This window comes from Nilaparvata lugens, chromosome 10, assembly GCF_014356525.2.
Source record: "Nilaparvata lugens isolate BPH chromosome 10, ASM1435652v1, whole genome shotgun sequence".
NCBI lineage: Eukaryota > Metazoa > Arthropoda > Insecta > Hemiptera > Delphacidae > Nilaparvata > Nilaparvata lugens.
The window spans coordinates 2067738-2084471 of NC_052513.1; the positions used below are offsets into that span (position 1 = coordinate 2067738).

The 16734-nt window shown below is 32.8% G+C and overlaps 1 protein-coding gene across 20 annotated transcripts in view; it reads left to right on the forward strand.

Moving 5' to 3' along the window:
* Positions 1-16734, forward strand: part of LOC111052030 (CAP-Gly domain-containing linker protein 2) — a 107282-nt gene that overhangs the window by 55233 nt on the left and 35315 nt on the right. For 9 of the 20 annotated variants that reach the window (XM_039436073.1, XM_039436074.1, XM_039436075.1 and 6 more), the window contains exons 3-7: positions 2200-2262; positions 4659-4718; positions 9074-9139; positions 10967-11119; positions 15459-15689. In XM_039436073.1, the coding sequence (XP_039292007.1) occupies positions 2200-2262; positions 4659-4718; positions 9074-9139; positions 10967-11119; positions 15459-15689 (573 nt within the window). The remainder of the gene's footprint in view (positions 1-2199; positions 2263-4658; positions 4719-9073; positions 9140-10966; positions 11120-15458; positions 15690-16734) is intronic. The other 11 variants (XM_039436083.1, XM_039436082.1, XM_039436086.1 and 8 more) reach the window with 5 other exon arrangements.

Genomic DNA, 16734 nt, shown 5'->3' on the forward strand with positions numbered 1-16734 from the left:
ATGAATTGGCCACAAGTTATGTCTTCCTATTGCAAATAAGAATAGGTAGAATTTTGATGAGAATTAGGTACTTAATGTTCAAAATTAATTAAAGTACAAAACTGAGGTTAGCTCAGAAATTAAATACCACCGAAACAATTTTAAATTATAACTTATGAAACATTTCTTGATCTATAGTTGTATTCAATTCAATTATCAGAAATGGGATGAAACACTTTTCGATCAATATTTTTTTTCACTTCATTTATGAAAATTAGGATGGAACACTCTCCGATCTATAGTAGAATTCATTTAACCTTTCAACATGGGAAACGCAACATGATGTTATTATCTATAAAGCTGCGTTTACATTGGTCAATTTTCCTTAAATTTAAGTATCTTTAACGTTTGAGTTGGATGAGCGATATTGGAAACTTGAAGTGAAGTTTTCATAACCTCAAAAGTATATAATTATGAAGTTAAAAATCTAATTAGTCTCAGAGTTTCTTCTTCATCTGCATCAAACTTTTTTAGTTAGTTGTTTTTAAACATTTATCATTGACTGACAATTGTTTTAATTTCATTTTCCCATTTATAGGCTGGTTTGTACCTTCAAGTTTCAAGTCAAACATGTTCAACATCTACTTGAATATATAAAAAAAATTGAATAAGGGTCCACATTTGTATAGTGGATTCAAGTGTCTGTTCTTGTAAACTTGACTTCAAGTTTGCAAAAAACGTTAATTCCACACGAATTCAAGACAACTTGAATTCAAGGAAACGTGACTAATGTAAACGTCTCTAAGGGAAGCTGACTTGAGTGACTTGGGAGCAATTTTTGGGGTTTCCCGTATGCTCCCATATTGTTGTAAATAAATTAATTGAGTGAATGCATTGTAGGATCAGAGAGTATAGAATGTGAGAATACTACATTCTATACTAAAATACTTACATTCTACACTTTCTGAGTAGGATAGATACTTTTTGATTCAGAAGACTTTGCCGTGGGTTGTAGTCTACCAACCAGGATCAAGAATAGAATCTTTGTTGAAATGTTAGTAAAAAAACATGGTGAACTCAAAGATCAGTATCCTTGTCAAGATTAGTATCATTTGTTGCTCTGACTTTAATCATGTTAAAATGATCGCTGTTTCGAAACATGTCATCGTGTTCCGGTTTCAGAAACGTGTTCCGGTTTCCGATTATTCGCCCACACTTGTTGCTTGAAAATTATTCACTTTTATATCAAACCGCGCACTTTTTCCAATTAAACTTGACCGCTTAAAAACTGCCTCAAGTTCTGATTAGTATGTATTCAGATCTGGTTGCTTTAGCAGTTCTATGCAAATTTTGACTTGTTTTGAGACTGTAATAAATATCTTCATAAATCTTTTTGCACATCTATGAATATTATTACTCTGGATTTTTGAAGTCTTGGTTAGAAGGATGTATCTCTCATACAAGAAGAATGCTTATCTTAATTTACTACCCATGGCCAATGCTTATCTACTCATTATTATTAGCTGTGTAGGATTTTAAAAAAAATCTGCCTTTATTTCAATATAATTTCGAAACTATGTATTCCAATTGGAATCTATCACTGCAATTGCTGTATCTGTCCATTTATGAATATTTAAATTTACGAGTCATAATGATTAATTAATTATGCCAATGCTTATCTTATTTTGAATACTTAAATTACCACGCATAGCAGTCTGATTTTTATAAATAAAAGCTATTAGCTTCTACTCACGTTTGTGAGTAGGTTTTATTTATAAAAATCAGACTGCTATGTCGTAATTTAAGTATTCAAAAGTGATTATTAACAAGCAGTTTGTAATGGAAAGAAACATGTAAGAGCTTATCTACTAGCTGTGTAGGTTCTTCAAAATAATCTGCGGTCAATATTATTTTTGAAACAGTATTCCAGTTTTTATTTCAAAAATCAAATTTCTCGCTGAATACTCTCCTTTTATCTGGATCTCTCTGTTGTATAAAATAAGATTACAATCTGCGATATTCCTCCAGTATCTAAGCTTTTCTGTTCTATTCTTCTTAAAGCTATACTCTTTCTATTTCCTCCAAGAACAGTACAATGTTTCGAAAACTTCTCTGATTATTTTATTTTCATTTCTTATCATTTTTGCACTGAATTTCTTGTGTTCGTCTCTACTAACTCACTCTGATGCATGGCTTTCGTTTTCTGTCCTTTTTGCACAGATGGGACTAACAGCACCATTCAGAAGCTCAGTGATGATTTAGCCAAAAAGAAAATAAGTACTGGTAAGTACAGGATTTGACAGAAAGAGAAAAAAGATCATCATGTTTCATTGTCATGGCTATTGAATTTTTGGGATATTTTCGTTAATGTATAGTAGTTGTATGTTGTATATGCTTGATGTTGTGTGGTAGAATATGAACTAGTACAGTTTAGTTCCCATTCGTTATTTCAGATTGATTAAATGTTTGTAAAACGTTTTACCTTTTGGGGTTGAACGTAAATTCAATGTCAATATTGGAGAACAAAATATAGCTTAGTTTAGCTTATTCAATCATCAATAGTTTACAGTAAAGCAATGCAGAATTTCCATAATGTTTGCATAAAATAAAATTCAAACTATCGGTTGATTCGGAAGAATATTCTTGGAGAAATTTGACGAAGATGCTCTAGAATCTGGAAATATAATGATTAAGATGTTTTTTTCGAGTAAATCTAAGTAAAGTACATATTTATTAGCTTTCCTGATAATTTTTATGATTCGGATATCATTTGGTGAATAAATTCAAGCCTGTCCTTCAATAATTAGAGATTATTAATAATTAGAGATTGTTATCATTCCCCTCTTGCACAAATTCATTATTTGATTTTCATGCACGGGTTTTGTTAACGAGGACCTCACATTAAATACGTAGTTTTCATGTGTATGAGGTACTAGTATCTTGTTATTTCATGTGTAGATATGATTCGTAGTATTTTAGTTTCATTTCTTCATATTTGTACAAATTGCACTAAGCTGTTTTTTTTACATCATACTAATATTTCCTTACTTTCAATTTCTTTGTTCTGTGTAGTGTGTATGTTTCTATCATGGAGTTATCTATTGTAAGATTCTATTCCACCTAGTTACACATATTTTTTGTGAATGTGTATGCTATCATGTGTAGCTCTTCGTGTATGGTTATAGAAATAGAAGGTATTTGCTATCCACTTGAATGTTCTTGTATGCACAGCTCCTCTGCTCCGTTTACCATTTACCATAGCCTACTCGATCATCCTCTAATCCCCTACCTTTATAGTATTCTACCTATTACACAAACCTTTTTCCCTTACTTCTGTCAAAGATAGGATAGAAGATATCCCATGGTACAGGTCGTTTATAATCCAAACTTCAAGCCGATTCTGTGTTATCTCAAGCCGATTACTGTCGACTACTGTCTATTATTACTGTACCGGATGAGAGTGTAAGGGTGCGTACAGATATACGCGCCACGAACATGAGCAATTTCACTTTTAATCGGCTGACTATATCTGTATTTCTACAGAAACGGTATAAGATAATAGATATAAAAAGCTTGGCATTATCTGATTAAAGTGAATAAGTTGATAAAAAGTGAATTGCTCATGTTCGCGGCGCGTATAAAGGTGCGTACAGATATACGCGTCGCGAACATGAGCAATTCACTTTTAATCAGCTGACTATATCTGTATTTTCACAGAAATGGTATAAGATGTAGATATAAAAAGCTTGGCATCAGCTGATTAAAAGTGAATTGCTCATGTTCGCGGCGCGTATAAAGGTGCGTACAGATTTACGCGCCGCGAACATGAGCAATTCACTTTAAATCAGCTGATGCCAACCTTTTTATATCTATGTCTATACGGTTTCTGTAAAAATACAGATATAGTCAGCTGATTAAAAGTGAATTGCTCATGTTCGCGGCGCGTATATCTGTACGCACCATAAGAACGGCACAGTAAAGCCAGTTACACACACATCGATTTTAGGACGATATTTTGCCGTCCTTATGAATTCTACTAGATTGAACGGAACTTTACAAACATCATCTGTTCAATCTAATAGAGTATGAGGACGGCAAAAACCGTACGTCCAAAAATCGATGTGTCTGTAACTAGCCATGAGGGACTACCAGCGTCACATAGTTTCACGCCAATTTCTACTAGTACTATCGGCATGAGTTAACAGTGTAATTTGGAACATAAACGCCCTATACCATGGGATATCTTCTTATGCTATCTTTTCTCTAATGCTTCAGTTTCATGAACGTATATCTCTATTTCCCACTTTTCTTTCTAGTAATGATCCTTCTTTGATCATTTTTCTGTTTCATACACTTGTTTGTAGTGTCTATAGTTGTTTATGTTTGGTATGCACATCATTCTCTCTCATTTGTATCATGAAATATTTTGTCTGTGTATGTTGCTATTTCCTACTTTTCTTTCTAGTTATTACCCTTCTTTGATCATTTTTCTGTTTCATACACTTGTTTCTAGTGTCTATAGTTCATTATGTCTGGTGTGCACATCATCCTCTTTCTTTTGTATCGTGATTTTTTTATCTGTGTATGTTGCTCTTCTTTCATGTTGATTCATGCTATTGTGTGTGTGTTATGTTGCATGTTTTCATGTTGATGCTTGATGTTGCTGGTGGTATGAATAGATGAAATGATGAATTTTCCCACCAGTGAAAGAAAGCAGAGCTACGACCGAAAGTCATCAAGTAAGTATTCTTCCTGTACAATTTTCATCTATTTCCTTGTCTTTCTTCACAATATTCATCAATTCTCCATGTATTTTCAGCTCTCTATGCCATGAATAAATCTTATGAAAGTTGTCATAATTAAGAAATTGAAGGGTCGAGCAAGTAATAGTTATACTCTTGTATATCTAGAGTGAAAAGTGATGTTTTTTCTCCCTGAGGAAAAAGTTTGAAGCTCGAGGCGAAGCCGAGGGCAACAATTTTCCTGAGGGAGAAAAAACATTTTTCATTCGTGATAATATACACAACACTTTTCCTCCACCTACATTTTTATAAAAACTGCAAATAAAATAATTTTTTTAAAACTTACGTGACCAAACAATGTGTTACAACATAATCTAAAACGTTAACAGCTGGGCTGGCTTGTAATCTCAGTTCTCCGCTGACAGCGCTATGCGCTATCTGTCAGCAAAAGTTATAACAACAATGGCCGCCACAACTACAACTATGATGAAGTTCCCGTTTCAAATTTGATTAGTTAATGAGGAATATTCGTTGGCTGGTATTTTGAATAACATGGAATAAAAAAAATATTTATACATTTTTTTAGTATAGTGATATGAAGTTAGTAATAATTTTAGCATACAAGCATAAATTTCATATATTGATCAAATGTCTGGATGAGATATTGAATTTAGCTGGTTTAATGACTACTCTATATGCTTCCTCATTTGAGCTTAGACCTTCTAACCTATTTCAAATGTACGTTTTTAAAATAGAGATGCTTCCCATGCTATTTAAATGGAGTCACTTTTACTTTCTAGGGAGTTTTCCTGTTTTTTCCTCCCGAGAGCAAAAAAGTGACACTTCAGTACTATGTTCCAGGGAGTAAAGTAAGCACTTTAGAGCTGGAGGAAAAGGTTATTTTCAAGTTTGCTAGCTTCTTTCTTTCAAGTATATTATTCAAATAGCTTACAAGTTTGATCCGTTTGGGCAGTTTGCACAATCAAAGCTTAAACTGTATTGAATCAACTGATGGCCTAAACTCAAAATGTAGAGTTTATAACACATTATAACAAAAGAAACTTGATATGGATTTAATCCAGTTAAAAATTAAAATTCGTTTCAACTGGCACTGTGAAAACGGCACTAGAGCACAAGAGTACTTCTTATTGTTGATTTCTCAGTCCATTTGAAATTTATAATTTTTCCAATTTCCATCCAGTTAGTCTTTTTCCTTTCATTTATTGATCTCCTTATTCATCAATTAATTTACTTACATATATTTAAAATGATCAAGCATTCATCTTGAAAATTATTGAAAGAGAAAACTCAGGGAACCTTGAATATTTCTCTCCCAAACATGGATGATTAATCCAGTCCGAAATAAGTCTAGATCTACTTAGCATCAAATATTAACAAAATTTCTAGTCAAGAAATGTTTATACTAGCTAGTTTCTATTTGGAATAATTTAATTAGGATAAAAAGTGAGTATTATATTTGATAAACAAATACAAACTTGATAAAATAATATTCTACCTTTAAATATTGATAATTCTATAAATGAAGTATTTCAATCATTAAATGAACTGAGAAACTGTTTGGCTGAAATCGCACTGAAGATTTGTTCTACCATATCTTGCTCAACCCTTCAATTTCGTCTTAATTATTCTCTATCAATTCTTGGGCACTTGAACTCTATAAGTTTTCTGGGTCTAGTTTTTCTACTGTTTGTTCAAGCATGTATCACAATGTATCAGGTTGCACGATTACATATTCCACACAAAAAGAGTACAAAAGTGTGGTGATATGATACATGTAGACACGACACACCTACATGAATGCTCAAATATCAGCAATGTGTTACCTGATGTCTTTATTTTTTATTTGCATGTGTTTGTTATTACTTTTTTGGGTCTATAGTGAGGTCAACGCTATAATGGCAGTATTCTATTAAAATAGTTGTTGCTATTCTTGTCTATCATTCGACCAAGAAGATACCGCTATCCTTTTCTAGCTCCACAACTTTACCAGGTCGTTTTTAACAATGTAGAAATATAACTACAAAATATTAAGTCTCAATTATGAGAATTTACAACACAATCGTTTAAAAATATATTTTCTTGACGAATAAAATATAATTGATTATTTTGAACAAGAATGAACAGTTGACATCATATCAGATATACTGGGAACAGCTATCTTCTATAGAAGGCAGTGGCAAGGCAGAGAATAGGTAACGCTGTTCTCCCATCTTTCTCCACTGCCATTATAACGTGGACCCCACTGTAGTTTGTTTGCAATTCTATCTAGAGTTTCAACTGTATGTTTGCTCAGTTTATTGACATATTTCAAAGAAGGAGAGACACCTTTTGAACCTTCAAAAGTTGTTGATTTAACTGTAAATTATAGCGTAAAATATGAAGTATTCCTTGCTTTGTTTGATTTTCAAATCATCAACAGTTTTCGAGTTATAATGGAGAGCTTATGTGTATTCCGAATATTAACGTTATTAAATTTAATGAGTGACTCGAATGTCTGTTCTATTGTTTGAATTCCAAATTAGCATCAGTTTCCAAGTTAGGAACTTACATCAGATAGTGGTTTTTAAAAAACCTAAAACCAATACAAAATTGTGATAAAAGTCTTGAAAACTGATGTGAGAGTGAACTAACTAAAATGTGAACCACCCACGATCTATATGTGTGTTTTTGAAGTTCAAATTAAACCACGTCCGTAATCAACTATCGTTCTTTGAAATGTTTGGTTTTTAAAAATTTTAGATGAGTTTTAGCTGTATAAGTATATTGGCCTTCAAAATGTTTCAGTTTTCATAGTCATTCTTTTGCTTGTTGGTGGAATCATTTCATGCATTTTTCATAACTGAGGGATTGGAATTGCTCTTTGGCTCATTTTGTTCAATCAGTGTATTTATCTCAAGGAACGGGGTTTCACTTTAGTCCAGGATGATTGTGGTAAAAAGGTGGGAAGATTGGGACTTTATTCCTAGTAAATTGTATGAAAAGCATTCTTTTAATGATTTTTTTTTTTGTAATTAGTGTGGCCACTATCGACAAGTGTGTCGAGCATGTGTGAACGGACATGTCTTCGAACAAAAGACATTCACTCGAAAGGTTTCGAATGAAAAACAGCTGTTTGATAGCAGCTTCTAACATGAAATGAGCCACAATATCAATAGATAAACCACTGGAAAATTACAAATTATAATGATAAAGTAATAAATAATAGTGATTATTATAAAGTAACTGGCTTACCCGGCGAACTTCGTACCGCCAAAAAGTCAATGTATCTCATGTCACACTTGACTTTATTTGGTGAATCATGAAATTTATTTATTTACAATCAATATTTTCATTTACATCTCAATACGTACTTTCTATGTGCTTAAAACTACCGTTTTAATACCAGTACACAATTTTATCACAGAGTGAAGTGTTTATTACCGCTGGTAAGTTTAGATGCTAAATAATATTATCACAACATGATCTTAAATCATGATGATCTTCCCGTGCTACGTTAGCCGCTCGGCCGACAATTTCGAAAACATAGGTCTGTAAAATGAATTAATAAAAATTATTATTAGCCCCCCTATTAAAATTTCTGGTTAGAAACCATCCACAATATTCACACAACATATTCCCAAAGTTTCATGCCGTTCTGTCAAGTAGTTTTCGAGTCTATAGGGAATAAACAAACTAACACACAAACAGACATTCATTTTTATGTAGAGATTAATCTCAAATACAATGCAACCAGCAACCAGCCAATAGAAAATAACAAAACAATTGAAGATACAAAAACGTGACCTCGAACAATTTTGTTCGAATCCTTTAGCTGATGACACAACATGTATGACGAACATTCGGTAGTTCACACATGTTCGACACACTTGACCTGGCGTTAGTAGCCATCCTCATTCCCCCCAAAATTATATTTCATGAATGTGGTATGTGTATTTGTATTGCAAATGCTTTTATATTCTTCTCTCTTATATTTCATTGCATTTTATTCATATTGTATATATGTCTCTCTATCTTTTATTCATGACTGAGTATTCAAATTGCCTTAGTTAAATAGTTTATCTCATTTTCCACTTTCTATTCATAAATATTTTGGTATCTCATCTATTTTTTACTTGTGAATGTGTATAAAATGCCTGTTTTCACTGGTTCTCATTTCATTTTTATGTCTGTTTTGTCACATTTCATGTATTTCTTTTCTACTTCTTGCATGTGAATGTTTTCTGTTGTTTGTCTGTTTGTGGCTTGTTTTGTGCTGTGGTTGGCTTGCTGCACTCTCTTTCTCTCTCTCGTCTGGGAATCTATGTCTCTCTCTCTCTCTCTTGCACTGATAGAGGGCTCAGACTCTCTGTGGGCCGATTTGAGAAGACTTAGCGAGGCTGGAGTACGAAGAGCTTCAGGTAGAGTATACATTTTCGGGGTCTTGTTAAAAATAAGAATTTGAATGGATATGTTATTAGTATAAGTCTAGGAATTTCAATCAATTCTTGAATAACATCATTTAATGATACTGTGGCCCGGTCGCACAAACGTCTGTCAAATTTCAACTGTAATTAAGTGATAATCAAATTCTTTTGCTTCTCTGATTGGTTCTCCTGGTATTCAGCAGTCATTCAATCACTGTTAGAATTTAACTCACTTTTTGTATAACCGGGTCTGTATCTTAATTTGTCTAAATCGTGATGTATCATTTGAGATAGTAGACATCTTGAAATATTGATAATTCTTATAGGGAATATTATATTTTTTCAGTTATATTTCTAAGATGGTGTGTTCTAAAACTAGAAAGAGTTATTCAATTATATCATCCCTTATGACCATCTTGTCTTGGCTGGCTTAATAGGTTTTTGTTGGAATTTTAGTGTAAAGCCGTGTCCACACTGAACAAATGTTCGACATACATGTTCAGCAAACATGTTTTTTGAGAGCTCAGGGACAAACATTTTTAAAGTTTGGATAATCGTTATTTGTCAAACAAAAAATTACTGTTTTTCCAAACATTTTCAGTGTTTGCTATAAAACATAAAAAAACTGTTTTCCCCACTTACAATATTTTGTTTGGTGACGCGTCCACACTGGCCACGGGCAAACATTGTTTGTCAAACATAATAAAATTTGCCCAACTTGTTTCAACAAACATGTTTGTCGAACATTTGTTTAGTATGGACACGGCTTAAGTACCGGTTTCTTGGATACTTATTAAATCTGATGGACAATTAAACGTAAATATCTAATATAGGCTGGTGTTATTTGCACAGTGAAAACTTGAACTAAATTGAATCACCTGGTGGTCCAATTTCAATATGAATCAAATTATAGCAAACGAAACATTACATTGATTTTATCCAGTTTAAGTTGAGATTCCGTTTGAACTTGCTCTGTGAAAACAACCCTGAATGGTCCATTAGATTTTGTAAGTTTCTTAGAAACCGGGTCATATATCCATTATATTAATAGATGCACAACTGAAAAACAAATACTGTCCTATGATATTCTTTAAAGTAGTGAAGCCTCACGGCGATTCTTTTGATATATATATATATATATATATATATATATATATATATATATATATATATATATTATATACATTTAACTTACATGGAAACTTCTAGATTTCGATAGAATTATTCGATGAATTCCACCGTGCTTTAGAGAACTACTGTTTCAAAAATGGGCCAGGATGATGTTTTATTTGGAAACTACTCAATTTGATCTTATTTTCATGAAGTTTTGCATTTTTTGAGTGATTTCTTGTTCTAATAATTTTAGATTCTGATAGAATTATTCAATGATTTTTTGTGTTTAAGAGAACTGCTGTTTTAAAAATGGGTCAGGAAAATGTTTTATTCGGGAAATACTCAATTTTGATTGATATGTTAATTAAATAATAATAATGTTGGCCTCCACATCACCCCTAGCCAACCCCTTCCACAACATGGCGCCAAGTTTCTGCTTGAAATTGGAAACTTATGTTTTAATTGGAATCTTTAATGATTGATTGATTGATTCTTTATCACAAATGACAATGTATTGCCAGCCAGGTCAAGACCCATTGCATACTAACACTTCATTATAATGGAAACAAATGAACAATTAACATATTCAGAACAGAAAATAAATATGTAGCTGAGTGGATAACTTTTAGAAACAAAGTTATAAATCTTGATTGAAATGTTGCATTTTTTAGTGTATTGTAGTGCTAATTTGGTGTTGTTTGTTTGCAGATTCGAGCATAGTGCTGACTGAGGACACAGACAGCTTTATAATTGGTGACCGGGTGTGGGTGGGGGGAACCAAGCCGGGGAGACTCGCCTACATCGGGGAGACCCAGTTCGCTCCCGGCGACTGGGCTGGCATCGTACTCGATGATCCCATCGGTAAATATTATCTATATGAAATTAGATAAATACATATTTATAAATAAATCTATTATATAAATTTGGGAGAGGAATAGCACAAGGATACCTTATTTTTTCTCTCCCTATCATTTTGATAATGTACTTTTTGTATGAATTAATAAAGAATTTAATAAAGATTATTGAAAGGTTTTACTATTTGAGTCAAAGAACATAGGTTATGTTCTCGATCATCGGTGAATTAGCAATATCACATCATATTATTGAACGATTCTACTAGTTTGAGTCAAATATTTGAATAGTTCACAATCGTTTACATCGGTAAACTATCAACAGAATATTACATTATCGAACGATTTTAATGAATGATTTAGTGAAGTATTCTTATTTAATTTGGTTTTCAACTTTCCTAAATTCTTAGTTTATAAATATTTTGGACTCAAAATTGGACGAAAATCATGAAGTGTGAACATAACCTATTTTTGGTCAATTCCTATCCAAATTTGGGAAGTAACAGTTTTGGGCTTTACGCCTGTTGTTCCTTTCCCAATAATTCATAGTTGAGATTAATATTGTATCTATCAATGTATAAATAAATAAATAGTTTGAGTGGAATAAATCTTGATGATGCCATCGATAAATTAGATGGTTTTCTGAAAAGTGTGAAGTTTTTAGCTCAAAAATTTCTAGTTTCATTCACAATTTGGAGTTTTAATTAAATTACTGTTCTAGATTTTTTGATTCTAGACTAATAGTATCTATTTGATTCAAAATTTGCTCGTTTATCTGATTATTGAAGAGCGTAAATTGTATTTTGAAAAGTAAAAGTGACATAACCAACATTTTGATTTGGACAGTATAGTATAAATTGGAAATGGGACAGTTTTGGGCATGAGCCTGTTGTGCCTTTCCTCATGTTAAGTATTTGTACACAATGTGATAAATAAATTATCAACATCGAATCATATCATATAGAAATATTTTAATGAATGATTTAGTGAAGTATTCTTATTTAATTTGGTTTTCAACTTTTCTAAATTCTGAATTCCTAGTTTATAAATATTTTGGACTCAAAATTGGAAGAAAATCATGAAGTGTGAACATAACCTATTTTTGGACAATTTCTATCTTAATTTGGGAAAGGAACAGTTTTGGGCTTTAAGCCTGTTGTTCCTCCCCCAATCATTCATAGTTGAGAATTATATTGCATCTATCAATGTATAAATAATTAGTTGAGTTGAATAAATCTTTATTATGCCATCGATAAATTATCAGCATTTATTGAATCATATCATGTATCGAAAGATTTTAATAGTTCAATAAATCTGAATATAATTGAGTTATTATGTGTTATGACGTAGAGATGTTGTTATGTAGAATTTCTCCCTATTCAGGGTGTGGTCACATTGAGAAGGGAGATGCTGTCTATTGGTTCATATTCAGTGGAGGAGTTCAATGAATATTACAAACCTCAAGTTGGAGGTTTAGCACAGAGGATAGCACACATTTTCTTGTGGTATAAATTTGGCAAATCCATATACCCCTTTTGTAGGAGGTCAGTGGATGAAATAAAATAAATAAATTGAATGAGTATGTGTACAAGTGCAAGACTGATTATGAGTGCAGATGAGAAACAAAATCTGGGAAGAGCAATAGGAACTCTCACACTGAACGCTTGCACTTGCTGGTTGCGTTCAGTTTGAGCAGCTACATGCAAGTCACAACGTGTTTCAATGGCACTTTTCAAATTTTGTTTTCCGGCTCATGCATGATTCGACGTGCACTTGCACATACACGAATTCGATGTGATCACACCCTAAGGTGAAATGAAAAAGAATTAAAATTATTAAATCTAACCTAAAATACCACTGATAATGCCTTGAGTGCATTAAGCTATAGCCAAAGACCTTAAAGATGCATAGACTCACATGCAGCGCTAGTGTCGTACTTGGAATTGAAATCGGCCATTGAGGGTGCAACCCATAAGATTATTACATACCAATGTCTTTGTAATCTATAGTATTAAAAATATATAGATATAATATCTCGTGCTAAAATACCCCAATGGCGGCCTTGAATTTCAAGTAAGAGCTATCATTGAGAAGGCATAGGCATTGTGGGTCTATATCTCTTCAAGGTCTTTGGCTATAGCGGAGAAAACTACTATAATGCTGTAAACTTCTATAACTGCTTTATTTTGTGGCTATAGTTTGATTCAAATAAATGAAACTGACAACATCTTTTCAACTCACCTTGAATCTGATTGAATTGTCAATCTCACTATGTAGGATTTTAATTACTAAAATAGGATATAGTTATAACATTATATTGTTTCACGTGAACACCCCAAGGTCTCTAAGACTCTTGGTTGAAACCAATACAACTTGAACTGTACTGGTGAAGCAGTTCTCTCAGTTGAGTTGCACTAAATCAATATTTACTTAACAGATTTCAACAGTAATATCCTATTCATTTTTTGATTTTCAAATGAGTCAACATCCTAAATCCTAAGTGGAAGAGGGGGCTCTTATTGCCTCAACTTCGCCCACATCACTTTTGTAATGTTGTAAAGTGAAAATAAAAGATATTTATCTATCCATCTATCTAAATCCTAAATACGATATAATTATCGGTAATAATCATTCGTACGAAGTCAGTACTTGATTAACATTATTGGTAATCCTTGGCTATCCTTGTAAATCGATAGACAAAGCGAATGGTAGGCTATCCCTTTCCAACTCTGCATCATTGCAAAATTTCCAGAAATGTTTGTAGAAAACAAGATTCTAGGGATTTATTCTTGTATATTTTCGAGTTTATTGTAGCTATTAATAAATATTATGTGTATGCTCGGATAGTTTACTTTTATTATAATACTGATATCATTCAATAACTGCTGTATTCTGTGGCTATACTTTGATTCAAATAAATGAAACTGACAACATCTTTTCAACTCACTTTGAATCTGATTGAATTGTCAATCTCACTATATAGGATTTTAATTACTAAAATAGGATATAGTTATAACATTATATTGTTTTATTTGAACCTCAAGGTATCTAAGAATCTTGGTTGTTCTCTATTCAAGACATACAATATAATTATATTGTATATGAATGCGTAATCTATATTAAATAACAATCTCAATTCTAAAAACATGATATAACCAAGAAATATAGAAGGCAACAAAAACCGCCAAGGTAGGTTTCTGATACTCAGAAACTAGGTATCCCTAGTTCCCCCAATAAAATTCTTCAAAACTATAAGTTTTCTAATATATTAGGTACTTTTTCAACTCGATTTTAAACTTTACCCTATCCGTCTCGTTTCTGATGATATTCGGGAGGCATGTCATAACTATGTTATAATATGAACATCCCCATAATTATATGCTGGACTTTGTTTAAATTTTTTACTTCCTTGCCCTATTACCATAGGTAAGGAAAGTATTGCTTTCCGAAAAAAATTAAGGTACCCCAACTTCTAAATTTCTATACGTTTCAAGGTCCTCTGAGTCCAAAAAAGTAGTTTTTGGGTATTGGTCTGTATGTGTGTGTGTATGTGTGTCTGTGTACACGATATCTCATCTCCCAATTAACGGAATGACTTGAAATTTGTAACTTAAGGTGCTTACAATATAAGGATCTGACACGAACAATTTAGATCAAATGCAATTCAAGATGGCGGCTAAAATGGCAAAAATGCTGTCTAAAACAGGGTTTTTCGCAATTTTCTCGAAAACGGCTCCAATGATTTCAATCAAATTTATACTTAAAATTGTCATTGATAAGCTTTATCAACTGCCACAAGTCCCAAATCTGTAAAAATTTCAGGAGCTCCTCCCCATCTATGTAAAATTTGAATTTAGATTCCCAATTACCAGGCTTCAGATACAATTTAAACAAAAAAAAATAAGTTGAAAAGATTGAGCATGAAAATCTCTACAATCAATGTTCAGTAGCATTTTTACCTAAAATTGAAAATAAGCTCGACATTCGAGAAAATGTGATTATTCAATTGCAAACTGTTGGCAACTGTTGATTCTATTAAATCATTCACTATGAAGAGATAGCAGACTTCGTGTGTCTGCAGCGCTATTGTCCTGTCACCAGCTGGCTCAGATCTTTGAATAGTAGACTTGAGATGTGCGTGAATACTAGCGTCAGGTGATCAATTTTATAACGGCAAGGAAAATTGTGTTAGTGCGCCACACCAGATTTTTTCTTCTATGCTACCTTATAATGAAAACATTTCTATTTCTTTGTGATTTGTAGATCCATTTTATGAGAATTGTCGGTGTAGTATGATATATGGATATGAAAAATCATTAATTCGATTTATTTTCTTCTGTTTGTTGCAGGGAAAAATGACGGTTCTGTGGCGGGCGTCCGCTACTTCCAGTGTGAAAGCAAGAAGGGCGTGTTCTCGCGTCTGACGCGGTTGACGCGGAAACCGCTGCCAGGGGGGGACACCACTGATGGGGCACCGCCACCGGTCACCACCACTCGACCTGTGACGTCACCAGTCGCCGCCACGCCATCGCGCACCTCTACTGCGCATGCTACACCCGCCACTGCGCATCGAATGTCCAGTCAGTATCACCATAGAGAAAACATAGCATAAGTAGATATCCCATGGTATAGGTCGTTTATGTTCCACATTTCTGTTAACTCAAGCCAATTACTGTTGACTACTGTCTATTATTACTAATAGACACAAACGTATGAGGCACTGTGAGGGACTACCAGCGTCACATATCTTCACGGGTTTGAGCGACACGCATGCGCAAGTTGGAAAAGTAACTCTGTATTTAGCTCTACATAATTATTTGAAAGTTCTATGATATTTGTTGAATTGTCGAAGAGTTATTATTTCGTGGTAAGGCTGTGCAAAGGCTAAAAATGAACTTTCTACTGGTGATATTTTTCAAAGTTTTTCGATTTTTATATCATCAAGCTATCAAAATGATTTTTTTTTCTCAGGAAAACATATTTCCCGATCATTCCTTTTTGAGATATGAGCCCCTAAAGTTTAAATTTTTGGGACAAAACATTTCAAATTCGGTAAGAGATAAATCCATGAGATTTAGATGATTAATTCTTCAAAACTCTCTGATAATATCAATATTTGTGAAAGTTATTTGATTTACTAAAAATAACTTTTAGTTAATTTATTTTTTGTAAATTGAACAACTTTCTCAAAAATTTATATTTTCACAAAAAATTAGTTTTATTCAATCAACAATACAATAAAGAATATATCCTCAAAATTTCATGAATTTGAAATGTTTTGTCCCAAAAATTTAAACTTTAGCCGCTCATATCTCAAAAAGGAATGATCGAAAAAAATGTTTTCCTGAGAAAACTTATTCATTTTCATAGCTTGATATACAAATCGGAAAACTTTGAAAAATATCAGCAGTAGAAAGTTTATTTTTAGCCTTTGCACAGCCTTAATACGTACCGCGTAGTGGTTGTTTATTGATATAGTCAAGTTAATCCCTTGTGAGTGGTGACTAGGCACCAGCAAAGTAAATTTAAGTTTTGCCTGTGGGTTTAAACTATAATCTTTAACCTCACCTATTATATAGATCAATCAAACTAAATTCAAGATAGGCTTGATGAAAAACCTTAATA